This window comes from Erpetoichthys calabaricus, chromosome 7 (assembly GCF_900747795.2).
Source record: "Erpetoichthys calabaricus chromosome 7, fErpCal1.3, whole genome shotgun sequence".
In the NCBI taxonomy this organism is placed as follows: domain Eukaryota; kingdom Metazoa; phylum Chordata; class Cladistia; order Polypteriformes; family Polypteridae; genus Erpetoichthys; species Erpetoichthys calabaricus.
The window spans coordinates 79739155-79754169 of NC_041400.2; the positions used below are offsets into that span (position 1 = coordinate 79739155).

The following is a 15015-nucleotide window of genomic DNA, read 5'->3' on the forward strand; positions in this document are numbered from 1 at the left end:
GTGGCACAGAAGGAAGTTTGAAGAAGACTACCTTGTCAGTTCTTATCATCAGCCTGGCATTTTAACTCTTTAAACTTGGAGCATTATTTGTCACAACAACACTAATTATTTACTTATTGAGATTCCAGTGACACCTACTACTGCTTACTGCACTGCCTTGCCAATGCTAGTTTGAATAGAAATAACAAGAACAAGCAGAATTAACATTTCCAAACATACCCCCAAACACTCAACTAAAAAAAGAAAAAAAAATGGACCCAGCACACTAAGTTTTTAGGAGCAAAATTTATTTTTTAATGAACTCACACCATAGAACACAACGACTCTAATCTACTTCTCTTTCATTTGCAAGGATGATGTCAGCACATTAGCACATTTCAATCTCCCAATCAGTACAATTTAAACAAGAATTTAGTAACATTTGATATGAATAAAAAACAAAATCCTCTGAACCTTTCTGAAAGAGTTTGTGTCTCATTGAACACAAAAGTCATAAACTCACAATCCACAGTACTCAAACAGAATAAGAGAAGATGCTTATTTGCCCGAGTTACCAAATGCAAATTGCCTCAATTCTCACTGGTGGGACCGAAACCAACTGAAAAAAGCTAGTTTGTCCATTTAAGGAAGTCTTACTTGCTAGGTGTGCTTTATGAAATACTATCCTCCAGCTCTTCAGAAGACATACACAAGTGGTACGAAATAGTATGGTGGCCCAATTGATGGATAACGTAGTTTATTACTGCCCTAAAAATTTGACACAGATTATTACAAAAATTTTCTGTAAATGTGTGCCACATTAAAACAGTTGAAGACCGACATATGTTTGTTTCCAAGAAAAATACTTTAATTGCTTTAAAGCAATACGTTGGAGACAATAAGTATTAAGTAAAGAATTTATTTACAAAAATGAAGTTAAATATCCGTGGTACTGCCTTGATTATACAGGATGAGCTAAAAAGGAGTCCCACATTTCAAACATTTATTCTACAAAAATGCTACAAGATAAAATAAATTTCATTATTTACGCAGCACATGACAATGGCATCTCGATGAAAGGTTTGCAGAGTTTTTGTGCACAACTCTCTATGGCTCTCCCAGTCTCTCTCAGTGAGTTCCTGCACTACCATCATTTTGTGTGGATGGGAATTAAGGTCCTCATGCAAAATCCTCCTCAAAGGATGAGGCAGAAGCATGTTTGCATGCTGAACGTCTAGGAGACTGCAAAACCCTTACAGCTTGGATGTTTTCAGGCATTCGTACTGTCCGAGGATGACCTGGGGCCTCATGTATAAATGGTGCGTACGCACAGAAATGTTGCGTACGAATGTTTCCACGCTCAAATCGCGATGTGTAAAACCTAAACTTGGCGTAAAGCCACGCACATTTCCACGGTACCTCATACCTTGGCGTACGCAATTTCTCCGCTCGGTTTTGCAGACTGGCGGCACCCAGCGTCAAAGCAGTGCTACTGTTCCTGTGTGGTCACCCTTTCTTAGACCCACGTTCCTGATGCGGCTTTATAAATACACTGCATATTGTTTATTAGTGTAATGCATCTGATTGTAATTAACCTGTAGCAATATAATGGTCCAGGGAATAGCCATAGTATTCCAAATACCATAACTGCTTTAGCGTTGTTACTCGCACTGCATCTTCTTCTTCTTTCAGCTGCTCCCGTTAAGGGTTGCCACTGCGGATCATCTTTTTCCATATTACTCTCACTGCACCACTCAGAGTATTTATATCACTGTATCTGAGTGGGGAATCACAGCAGCAATTGATTGGAAAGAGAATTATCGGTATACAGTTTCAAGTAGGTTACACACTACCTCAACCACGGCAAAAAACGTCAAAGCCTTTCCTGTACGGACCTCGCGTTTCAGAAACAGTTTCATCCCAAGAACTATAAACGCACTCAATCAGTCCATCAAGTGCTCCTTGTAGAACTGTTTGTACTTATAAGTACAATTACCTCACTGTAAACTTACACTACAGTTATAATATTGCACAACCTGCGCCACTTTATAAAGCGCGTATGATGACAATATCATTTTTAAGATGAAATGCAGCAATATATGTTGCTTATCGTATACAGATAAAACTTTAACTTCATTTAAATAATCTGTATTGTTAATAATTAAACATGTGAGGACACGCTGCCGCAGCGCTAGCTAGTTCAGGGATACCTCCTGCCTTGCGCTGTATTCTTGCTGGTGCTGACGTGACACTGGAAGGATAGATGGATAGAATAATTAAACATGTACTACGAAGATATTTCAATGTTCCTTAAAAGTTTTGAAGAATCGGCGTTCTAAGCTTACAGATGGCTTAACGTCTATTACAGAGCTGATTGTGTGGCGATTGGGTATTTGGAGAAAGCAAAGTAAGTAGAGGAATTGGAGGTTAGTACGTTTGAAAGAGACAGTACTTCTGTAATAAATTATTTCATCGAAGGTCGCGCATGGCGCAGCAAGCCTCTTGCGTGAGACATGAACAAGCACTGTGTCACCGTGTTCCCATTTTTAATAACATGCTTTCATTCCTATCATCATGAAAATGATGTCACGTATACATCTCAGTATTTTAATTATTCGGAGAGCTGTAATATCTCGAATGTAATGGATTCTGTGTCCTGTCGGAGAAAGAGAAAGAACGGAAGCACGTAGTGATTCACACACATAGAGCACATAGAAGATCAAATACAGAACAAAGCATTTAACGTGCTACTTGAGAAACTAGTAAAATAAATGGTTTTAAGATGAAGTTTATGATGTTCTACTTTAATGGCAAAATAAACTACGTGATTAAAGTGGAAATTTCGAGATTACAGTTGACATTTCGTGCTTTTTTCCCACTGTGTGCCTATTTTTTTTCTCTGTACCCTAATAAGCTTTCATATGACACTCAGACGGTGGGTTACGATTTGCCTTTTCACGGCGACTTTGATATGTGACTTCTTTTTTATTTCGGGCACTGTGCGACTTTGCGAACTTGATCTTTCGAGTTTCTCCGACACTCTGTCACTCGATCAACTTTCTTTTATTGATTATACCACTGTTTACACCAACAAATAGTACGTTTTTCCTTTGCCTCCACTTGGTATTCGCTGAAATTCTTATATTTTCCCCTGTGCTTTTCCCATTGTCTTTTCTCAGAAGGCTATTTATATTGATTTGCATATTCAAAGAGGCGTAATTCTGGGAGGAGTTGGGGCGGGACAGAAGGCGCGTGCATGTGCGTTACTTTTCACGCTGATCGGGATTTATGTAGTGGAAGAACGTGAAAGTTTACGTGCGCACAGATTCCTGCATCTGGATTTTTCTGTGCGTACGCACAATCCCGCTTTTGTGCTTACGCCATGTTATAGTGTGAGTTCTACGCACGCCGTTATACATGAGGCCCCTGGAGATTTTATGTTCAATGTTGTACCCGTCTGTCCAAATTTAGCCACAAAGAATTGTTTTCCGATTTGGGACGTCACCGTTAGGAAGAATGCTGAAGGGGGTTCGGAAGACATGTTGTATAGTGATAATGGATTTGTTGTTTTTGAAGAGCGCTTCGACAGTGAAAGCACAGTGTACCAGACCGAGGCATGTTGCAGACTGAAAGCTACAAGGGATTGCCTATCAAATGATCCTCATCCCAACCAACTCAGCTGCCTCTACCTCACGCAATGTTATTGAGAAATGTGGTACTTCACTTTGGCTCACCCTGTATTTTGTGCTTTCTCTATATCAAAAAATGGCAATAACTGATGGTGAGTGAAACAAGCAATTGGTGGTTGTCTTACAAGCATTTCCTAAACTTGCATAGTCAGCTGGATGGTATATGTGCAAATGTCTACTAAATTTGAATCTAAAAATGTGAATCTCCCGCAATAAAAACGTTTTTAACATTGTTTGGCTCACCACATTCATTTGCTTTGAAGCCAAAATGTTGCCAAATATGCAAGGTTTACTTCTTCTAAACCACTACAGTAATTCACACCATTTGTACTTTTCTATAATAAACAAAGTATTTTTATACTACATTATAGAGCATGGCTATTAATGATGCGGACATCCTGTGGCCAAGTTAAAAACTGCAGGAAGCACAGAAAGGCAATTTTGGCTTAAAATAGTGACACGCCACTCACAGACTTCACAGCCATAATATTGCTAATCAGCCACATTTAAGAGACGATTTATAAAGCTGTGAATTTTTTTTAAGTCTCTTACTTCTACTATCAACAACATGGCCAGTGGACCCGAAATAATAACAAAATAACAGTGAGCAATAAACAAAATACAACACAAATAATAACAAGAAAATGGTAAACATAAATACAGAAGGGTACAAAAACAAAACTTAAAGTGGCTAAAATCTCCTTCAATACTATGTCATTGGCATTCACTAATACTGTTGCAATGCTGATAAAATACAGACAGATTTCAGATTTAAAGCTTGATTGTGAAGTATTAGAAGTATTTTAGAAATAGCTGTAATTTCACAACTCCAACCTTTTAAAAAACCTGCTGTGATGGTGTGGGTCGGGTCCACGCTACCAGTTGCATGCCAGGAGCCTATTGAACCCGCCACCATCTGTAACATAACCAAGAGATGAGACAGCAGATTAGGACACAAACACAGCAAGGGAGTAGTTGAAACAGTGCCAGTGCTTTTATTAAAACAATTCAATAATAGTGTCCAAATAGTGCAATGCTCAAAAACTCCAATAAATAATCTCTCCATTATAAAAGAAAATCTTGAGAAGAGACTATTGTCAAGAGATTTTTTCAAGACTATTTCCCAGAGATTTTTTCAACTCCCGCGAGACGAGACTATTGCCAAGAGATTTTTTCAAGTCCCGCTCTCTTCTCAACCATTTTCAACCACACCCACTGTCCTCTCACCTCTCATTCGTGTGACTGCTTTTGTCAGACACAGTTCCTGCAATCTCAGCTCTTATAAATTTTTACGTTTTCCTCACTTTAAGTTCCCAATAACAGAAGACTTATTATGTCCAAATCTTATTGAAGAATTTCATCCCGAAGGGTTACCAACAGAACAAATAAGTACACAGACAATCCTAGCACAGAGAAACGATGAAGTTAAACGAATTAACACAAAAATTTTTGAGTAGTTGTATTCAAAATTGGTCAATAATAATATGCCATTCGTATTAAAACGTTTACAGTTTCCCGTTTGAATAGCTTTTGCTATAACATTTAACAAATCACAGGGTTAAACATTCGAAAAAGTCGGCTTATTTATTAGAGAGAAAGAAACAATATTCTTGTTTCACGGGCAGTTATACGTTGCGTTGTCACGATGCAAGTCCAAACACGGAATCAAAATTCAATGTGATAGTGATGAAAAGTTAATTAAAAAAATTGTTTTTACTGAAGATTTACAGTAAAAATGTAAATTTAAAAAGTATTTGCGTGCTAATTTCAAAGCCAAACAGAACGAAAACGTATAACGCAATGAATACCTCTAACACAACATGAAACATAATTATTTTTCAATTTATTACGTTTTACTATTCTTTACTATGGTTAATCACTCGCTGTAATGTAAAATAGTTAGTTTTATTATGCATATGTACTGTAACAATTCCCATGAAAATAACGAGTTTTATTATGCATATGTACTGTAACAATTCCCATGAAAATAACAATCGGTTTAAATTGTACATCCGCTTCCCTATACACGATCGGCAGATCAGCAAAGTGGCTAGCGCCCGCCCGGGGGTTGGTGAGCGAAGAAAGCAGGGGACACAGCCCCCTAGTAATACATAAATACCAAGGTGCTGGCGGAGGTTAAAAACAATCCATTAAATAATCCAATAAAAGCAAGATAGGAACCTCTCCATAAAAACATGAGCCCTGTGCAACCCTTTAAAAACTGACGTCTCCCCGGCTTATCCAATTCAGATCTCGTAGCCTGGAGAGAGTCACCCAAAAGGCACAGACACCCTTCTGTCCTGCCTGTACCCCCACCTCCCATCCATGGCATTCCACGGATACTTCCATTCTTTGACTCCTGCTGCCTTCCTGGACTTAAGTGGCGAATTCTTTGGAGTAAGTTGGTTGCTTCTGCTTCCAGGCTGCTCAGCCTGCTATGATGAACCTGACCCTGACCCACTAAATGATCAGCCACATCAGACAGCGTTACAACGTAGATTGAATGTAACTAACAGAATGAAAAAACAGGTATGCAGATGCATCATTTATTCATAAATTCATGTAATTAGTGCTCAACATTCACAGTACCACCTCGTCATATTACACATGCAAATTATTTACACGAGTATGGATAATGGTAAGCAAAAAAGAAATTACAACTCACCGTTACCTGGAGTGATATCAGAATCTCCCTCCCCTCCTGGTAACATGCAAAGTAACAAATGTGTTTTCAATAAGTACAGTAACTCGCTGCTCAAATGGTGTGAGCCCCAGGAGTTTGCTACCTCCTCCAGTGGTGTTGACATTCATATGGTGGGCTTTCACCTTTTCACAGCGACTTTGATGTCTGACCACTTCTTTTTTATTTTGGGCAAAGTGCGATTTTCTGATCCTGACATTTTGAGTGCATCCGCCACGCCACGCTATGCCACTCCATCAATTTCCTTTTATTGCTTACTAGCAAAATACCCACACTTTGCAGCACAAAAGTAGTGTGTTAAAGAAGTTTTGAAAAAGAAAAGGAAACATTTTAAAAATAACGTAACATGATTGTCAATGTAATTGTTTTGTCACTATTTTGAGTGTTGATGTCATCAAGGATTTGATTATCATTATTTCTTTCAATCAGGTTTGTATTTGAAGGACATGTTATGTTCAAGTTACATTCCGCATTTGTCAACTGTTGTATAGATACAACAGGTTTCATTGATAACTTTGTGTCCACGTTGTCAGAGTTGAAAGTTTCATAAACATCGAAGTGTCCACTACCCAAATCGCTTCCCGTGAATCTAAGATGCTTAACAGGCATTCCCGGTTGTCCAAAGGTGTAAAATATTTCCCCATTTCTATACACTTGAAAGCGACACTGAAACAATTCCGCTGAAGCTATCAGTTCACATGCAGAACCATAGGTTAAGAGCTTAAGCATTTCACTGCTATAGTGGTCCTGTGTAGTATAATTGTCTCCTGTACCATCATCAGTCCACACCTTGAACCTGTCCCAGTCATTCAGTACATAAGACACAATGTCTCTGCGGATATCAAGGCTGAGACTGATATGGCCATGCAATAAGTATGAGAGAGAATGGAAGAAGCAGGCGCAATCTCGGGGCATGGAAACCACTGGGTATGGGACGGTGCAATTGTGATCGACAGTGATCACTGGAATAGACATGTTATTCGGGGTAAACCTGCACCCGTTGAGGAAGAAAGTACGAAGGAAGGCGAGAAGCAGTGGAGCAGGGAATGAAAAGCAGAAGTCAGCACCAGGAAGATGTATGTGAGCAAGTAAGGAAGCCCAACAATGACAGCCTTGAAGCTGTGCAGTAAAAAAAAAAGGCAACAGTCACGAGGAGGGAGACTGTTGGAAGTAAGGAAACCCAACAATATGAAGTGGTGGAGTAAACGAAAAGGCAGGTGTCAACAGCAAGAAGATGTGAAGCAAGGCCAACAATAACAGGCTTGAAGCGGTGGAGTAAATAAAAAGGCAGGAGTCAACAGCGGGAAGGGCGAACAATAACAGGCTTGAAGAGGTGGAGTAAAGCAAGAAGGGAGCAGTGAGCATGACGAACAGCTGAGGAAAGTAAGGAAGCGAGTGAGGAGGCACATGACCGTGGGATGTCGTTAATGTATATAGGCAAGGAGCCAACCATGTGGTAGATGCGTGGACAGCAGCTGTGCGGAAAAAGGAAGGTGGACCAGGGTGGCCCTTGTGCGTCTCTGCCGTGAAATAAATCGTCTGTTAATGGAAATAAGGAATGAAACCACCAAAAGGAGAGGTCATTTCCGAAAGTTCCTTATGGAACAATGGTGAGAACTGCCAAAAAGAATGTTATTTTCATACTCAATGTTTGTAAGCACAGTGTAAAGGATGAGCATGGGAAATTTGGGCTTCCTACGTATATTGGAAGGCACAGAAATAGTGAGGAGGGGTTTCCCCTATCTATATATACAGTTTAGGGGGTACACCCATTTCCCCCCCTTGGGTGTTGCAGTAGGGCATGAAACATACCTAACTTTTGTAAGTACACAGCAAGGAATGAGCATGGGAAATTTCAGCTTTCCAGCTTTATGGAAAGTGGGAGAATTAGTGATGAGTCAGTGAGGGCTTTGCCTTTTATACAATACTAGCAAAATACCCGCTCTTCGCAGCGGAGAAGTAGTGTGTTAAAGAGGTTATGTAAACATATATATACATATACATATATACATATCTACTTATACACATATCAACATATATATACACATACATATACACACATACATACACACACATATACATATATACATATACACATACATACATACACACACATATATATATATATATATATATATATATATATATATCTATACTAATAAAAGGCAAAGCCCTCACTGACTCACTGACTGACTGACTCATCACTAATTCTCCAACTTCCCGTGTAGGTGGAAGGCTGAAATTTGGCAGGCTCATTCCTTACAGCTTACTTACAAAAGTTAGGCAGGTTTCATTTTGAAATTCAAAGCGTAACGGTCATAACTGGAACCTCTTTTTTTCCATATACTGTAATGGACTGCAGCTCGCTGGCCGTGGGAGGCGGAGTTGCGTATCGCGTCATCACGCCTCCCACATAATCACGTGAACTGACTGTGAATGCAGTACGTACCCAAAGAGCACTGAAGAAAACATTCATTACACAATTGAGAAGGCAGCGAAACAATAAGAAGCGAAGCACGGTGTAAACCGTAAGTTTAAATTAAGTTTATAGAAATGCTCCCGCTGCCGTTTGCAATACCATATTCGCGAGATACAACTTTAATGAGAAGACACGAGGTATAAACGAGATTTGGATCACTTTGTAACGGAGTTAAAATTGCTGTAGCGAGAAACTTTGAAGTGCCGGGTCTTAGCTAACATTAAATAAAGCCGTGGACATCGCAAAATCACACAAGAGAGTGGCTCACGTGAACTGACTGAACGCAGCAGGAGTGATCACTTCGCTACTGCGGAAACAAAGCACGGTGTAAACTGTAAGTTTAAATTAAGTTTATAGAAATGCTCCCGCTGCCGTTTGCAATACCATATTCGCGAGATACAAGTTTAATGAGAAGACACGACGTATAAACGAGACTTTGGATGACTTTGTAACGGAGTTAAAATTGCTGTAGCGAGAAACTTTTAAGTGCCGGGTCTTAGCTAACATTAAATAAAGCCGTGGACATCGCAACATCATACAAGAGAGCGGCTCACGTGAACTGACTGAACGCAGCACGTCGGAAACAAAGCACCGTGTAAACCTAAAGTTTAAATTAAGTTCATAGACCTACAAAAGGTTGCCATTGATTTGAGGCAAGATTGCTTTTCTCCTGTACAACTATACGTTGCATTCTCAAGAGTGTGCTTGCACGGCTTGGTCATATTACAACCGGAGTGCTGAACTGACAACGTGGTATACAAAGAGAACTATAACAATCGTAATATGTGTGTGTAGATATATATATATATATATATATATATATATATATATATATATATATATCCATCCATCCATTTTCCAACCCGCTGAATCCGAACACAGGGTCACGGGGGTCTGCTGGAGCCAATCCCAGCCAACACAGGGCACAAGGCAGGAACCAATCCTGGGCAGGGTGCCAACCCACCGCAGATATATATATATATATACTAATAAAAGGTAAAGCCCTCACTGACTCACTCACTCACTGACTGACTGACTGACTGACTGACTGACTGACTGACTGACTCACTCACTCATCACTAATTGTCCAACTTCCCGTGTAGGTGGAAGGCTGAAATTTGGCAGGCTCATTCCTTACAGCTTACTTACAAAAGTTAGGCAGGTTTCATTTCGAAATTCTACGCGTAATGGTCATAACTGGAACCTCTTTTTTGTCCATATACTGTAATGGAGGAGGGGGAGTCACGTATCGCGTCATCACGCCTCCTACGTAATCACGTGAACTGAAAACAAGGAAGAGATTTACAGCATGACTCAAACGTGGGAACGAAGGTAAATGACGTTAATTGTAGAGTGTCTTTTAATACTGTGTAAGCATACATATTAACACATGTGCAATTAAACGTGTACATTTACGGGGTGATTTCTCAGGCTTAAAAGCTCGCCTTTTATTAAAAAGGTAAATGCAAACTGTTTTTATTCTGAAGGGCACAAACCACGTTAGATTTCAGCCGTTAAACGCACAAAAATGTCGGTACACCAGATAAATAAGCGCAACATATTATCAGTTGTATTGTATGCTTACAATACATATAGAAATGTATTAATCGTTAACTAATAGCATGGGATGGTGTTTTTCGACTCGCGCCTTGATTTAAACGATTGCATGTCTTGGTGGGTTTGCGTAGCTTATTGTCAATATCTTTACACCTCTTTTTAAGACTTATTGACTGAAACGGGCTTTTACGAAAAAAGTTAGGGCTTTGCTACAGGATACACCCTCCACAAGTTAAGGAAGTAAAAATAAAGGTATATATTTCTGTTATTTTTAAACCTTTTAAGTTCGTATGCATAGCCCCATTTGGCTGTTTCAGTTTTTTTTTTTTTCTTTCTTCAGTAATATTTAATCTCCTTAAAGAAAAACAACATATGCATTTTACTTTTTTTGTATCTCTTTAGTAATATTTTAGTGTAAAAGGATAACCAGTATTTAAACCTTTTATGTTACTTTATAAAGTTATTTTACACAGTGTTGAAAAATTAATAAGAAAGCTACATATTTTGGCAGCTGCTGCTTTAATTTTCAATGAAATGAAAAAAGTTCTCCAAGAGAAAACCTCAATGAAGAAGAAACAGTTTGCACTATATATACCTTTAGATTTAAAGTAAAATATAGTAGCATCCTATATAGTTTATAGTAGGATATGTTATAAGTTCATAAGGAAAAATATAAATATAAAACACAAACACTTTTGCAAAAATACCTTCACTAATGTCCAGGATGTCACTCTACCATCTGAAGACACAGAAAAGAAGTTGGGGTGATTATCCATGTCATCCTTTTGCCATTTCACCTTAAAAAGAACAACATAAAGGTAAATTAATACAAAATCCTTAAGATTTCAATTTTTTTAGACAGATGTACTATTCAAGGGCTCTGGCAGGAAAATATTATGAGCTGTGTTTTTATTTACAGTACAAATTTTGACTAGGATTTCATGTTGTTGAACTCTCTGGTCTGAAGTGGTATAGATTCTATAGAAGTACTATAGTATCTTTTTGTGGATACTGCTTTTGTACCAAATCATGATTACAATCACCTGTTGACATCACCTGTTTGAAATCACCCCATTAATTATTTTACCTCATTACTGACCTTAATTTGCCCCCATCCCAACTTTTTTTGGAATGTTTTGGCAGGCCTGAAATGCAAGAATGGATGTAGATTTACAAATGAAATGAAGTTGACATGACAAAACATAGTGTCAGCAATGAAATAAAAGGTGAAGTAAATTTAAGAATCACTGCTTTTTTATTTGAATTTTCCATACCTTCACAACTTTTTCTGATTTTGGGATGTACATTTATAATCTAACTACCTGAAGAATGGGCCTGAGTTGCTTTAGGTGAAGTAAATTTAAGAATCACTGCTTTTTTATTTGAATTTTCCATACCTTCACAACTTTTTCTGATTTTGGGTTGTACATTTATAATCTAACTACCTGAAGAATGGGCCTGAGTTGCTTTGAAAGCTTGCATACTACAGTCTGTTCAGTTAACCAATAAAAGGTATCATTTTGCTTGACTTGTCATTGCATCCGTAATAGCTAACACAGTACAACACACTGCTACTACAAGTAATTTTGAGATATACAATGGAAGGATCGCCTAAGTGCTCTTATTCTCTGTTCTTCAATCATTTCTGCTTTGAACCACAATCGAAAATAGTGAATAATGTGTGAAAGACAGCTCATGTATTTGCAATAATCCATTTGCTATTCCTCACCACCTGAAATCTATGCATTCTGCTATTGCAAAAGGTGATAACAAACCAACTGTGTCATACTAGGAAGAATCCATCCTGGAATTGGCTATGATCATTATGATAGGACTCAAACTTCAAAACTGGCAATCTCATCCACATCAGAGAGGCTGAGAGACACATTGCCAATACTCTATTGTCAGTCCAAGGTAATCATTGCTAGTGTTCTACACTTTGTAGTTGGTATCTCTCTATTATAAAAAGAAATCCTGTCCCCTGTCCTGATAGTCTATGATACGTGATCTTCTCGGAAGATAATTTAAAGACCCGCGAGACGAAAGAGACCTGCCACGGTGCATCTCACGGGAACATAGAACGAGAGTCTTGCAAGACACACCCTACTTACAAGCAATATAAAAAAAAAAACAAATCAATAGTGTAAAGGAAGTCATGCAGCACACACAGCTCCAGGGCTCTCAGTGCACATAAAGTGTATAAGGTCAATATGGTAGAAATGAATAGGGTAGAAATGAAATGTCGACGATTAAACAAAGAAGAAAGAAAAGCGCGGAGAAAAGAGATCCAAAAGCGATGGACAGAAAAAAGAGCAAAAAAGAATAATCGAGGTGCAAATTCAGAAAATAAGGAAAGTAATTATCAGCCCGGAACAAGTGGAATTGAAACAAAGCACGTTCAATCCAGCTCAGAATTAAAAGACAATGAGTAAAAGAAAGTAGAACTTCATAAAGACGTTTACAAACGTTGACGCTAAACACATGCAGAGCAAGTTAGAGACTATGAAATCAGTAAAATTAGAAAGGTTCAAAAAAAAAAAAAAAAAAAAAAAAAACGGCGCTATACACATGTGGAGAAAGCTGTGACAATAGCTACCCCAACCGAACGCGAGCAGCGTTATACATCCTGCAAGAAAGAATTCAACCACGCCCGTGGCCAGAAATAAAAGACAGGTATTGCTTTTACAACGGCACGCGAGACCAGGCAGTGAGCCATCATTTAAAACAAGTCAACAGACCTCTGAGCTAGCAGTTGTTGGATTGCTTTTGGCAGGAAAGCATCATATGTTCCCAGCTCTTAAAACAACGACATGCGACAGGCAGAAGAGGCAGCTAGCAAGCAGCAAAAAGACAGCAAATGATCCAAAGGCATATTCTTAGTGCACATTCAGCCGCAACACCCTTCACAACACGAGCAGTATTATACGTCTGGGAAGAAAGAGATGTAACCTCGCGCGAGGCAGGAAATAAAGAAACAAGTATTGTTTTTACAAAAGTTTATAAAGTAAAAGTGAATATAATGCATATGTAACAATTCACAAGAAAATAACAATCTCTTTAAATTGTAGATTGCCTGCCTAAGGTAAAGTCATCCCTGATGAATGGGGGCGTGGGAATGAGGGGTCCTTTCATCGGATTAGTGCTATTTCAGATGTGGAATGGCAAAATGGGGGAGGCAGCTTGATGAATAAGGTCTCCAGGACTTAAAACAAATCCAAATCATATTATGTGATATCATCTAATGTGAAATTCTACTCCGTACTTCTAGAATTTTTATTTTTATACTGTATTGAGGATTTATTCTGTTCTATGTATTGTACGGCTCAGAATTAAAAGACAATGAGTAAAATGATAAAGTAGAACTTTATAATGACGTTTACAAACGTTGGCGCTAAACACCTGCAGAGCAGGTTAGAGACTATGCAACCAGTGAAATTAGAAAGGCTCAAAAAAAAAAAAACGGCACTATAAACATGTGGAGAAATTTAAAGGATACGAAAGTAGGAAAATTAGAAAATATAAAAAAAGAAAGTAAAGATTGCAGTAGCGCAAACAAACAAACTGCCTCATTTAACTACGCACCAGTCTAACTTTGGTTTTGCACAATAATTACTACACTATTGCACCTTAACACTTAATTCTACTTTATTCACATAATTTTACTTATTTATTATGTTCTACTATACTGTTATCTTGCAATTTATGACTTTTTGTTAATTCAACTGATATTCTTCTAACTTTGCAGTTTTTGATAAGCGGATCAGGATGCATTTCTCTATGTGTTGTCCTGTATAACTATGCTTGTGACAAATAAAGGAATCTTGAGAATTTCAAAAACGGAGTTTACCGCACATGCATTTATTGGTTACTTTGTTAATGTATATATATTTATCTGTCTGCTTATTTAAAAAGCTACATTTACCCCAGGAGTCAAAAACGTTCTGTCTAGCCCTTGTACAAAAACCTAGACAAAAGCTGGGATATCACCTTGGTAACCCCATGTACTTTTGGAACTGTGAGAGGAAGCCCCCTAGTCTAATATATTTTCAAATTGGAATCTGAATATAAGCTGTATAACTAAGTACAACTACCATGTTAGAACATTAGAACATTAGAACACTCTAGACGAGAACAGGCCATTCAGCCCAACAAAGCTCGCCAGTACTATCCACTTATTTCTTCCAAGAAAACATCAAGTCGAGTTTTGAAAGACCCTAACGTCTTACTGTCTACCACACTACTTGGTAGTGTGAAGCAATGCTATGTATGATCAATAGCAGCAGCAACCACAGCAGACACCTCTGTTGTGAAAAGATAACTTGATGACTCATGCAGAGATCGACATGAAGATCCATGTAAATACTGCGACAACAAAAAGCAGCTGAATAAACACATGCAGACTTACTTTTAAAAAAAATCTCACTTTGACAGCTACATCCGTTCCTTATGAACAGTCCAGATTGGTGATCAATAAAAAAAAAGCTGTCTTTGCCACAGCATAGTTTAATAAACTCTTTTCTTAAATAAAAATTATGGTTCTACTTTCTGTACCATTCAACCTTCTACTAACATAAGCATAATCTCAGTCACTAAAACATTTTCCCTGTCCC

At 38.2% G+C, this 15015-nt stretch overlaps 1 protein-coding gene across 1 annotated transcript in view; it reads right to left on the reverse strand.

The window, feature by feature from the left end:
- Positions 1 to 15015, reverse strand: part of dnai1.2 (dynein, axonemal, intermediate chain 1, paralog 2) — a 365397-nt gene that overhangs the window by 97740 nt on the left and 252642 nt on the right. Inside the window, 1 exon segment of the mRNA XM_028804629.2 lies at positions 11113 to 11202. Coding sequence (XP_028660462.2) covers positions 11113 to 11202 — 90 coding nt within the window.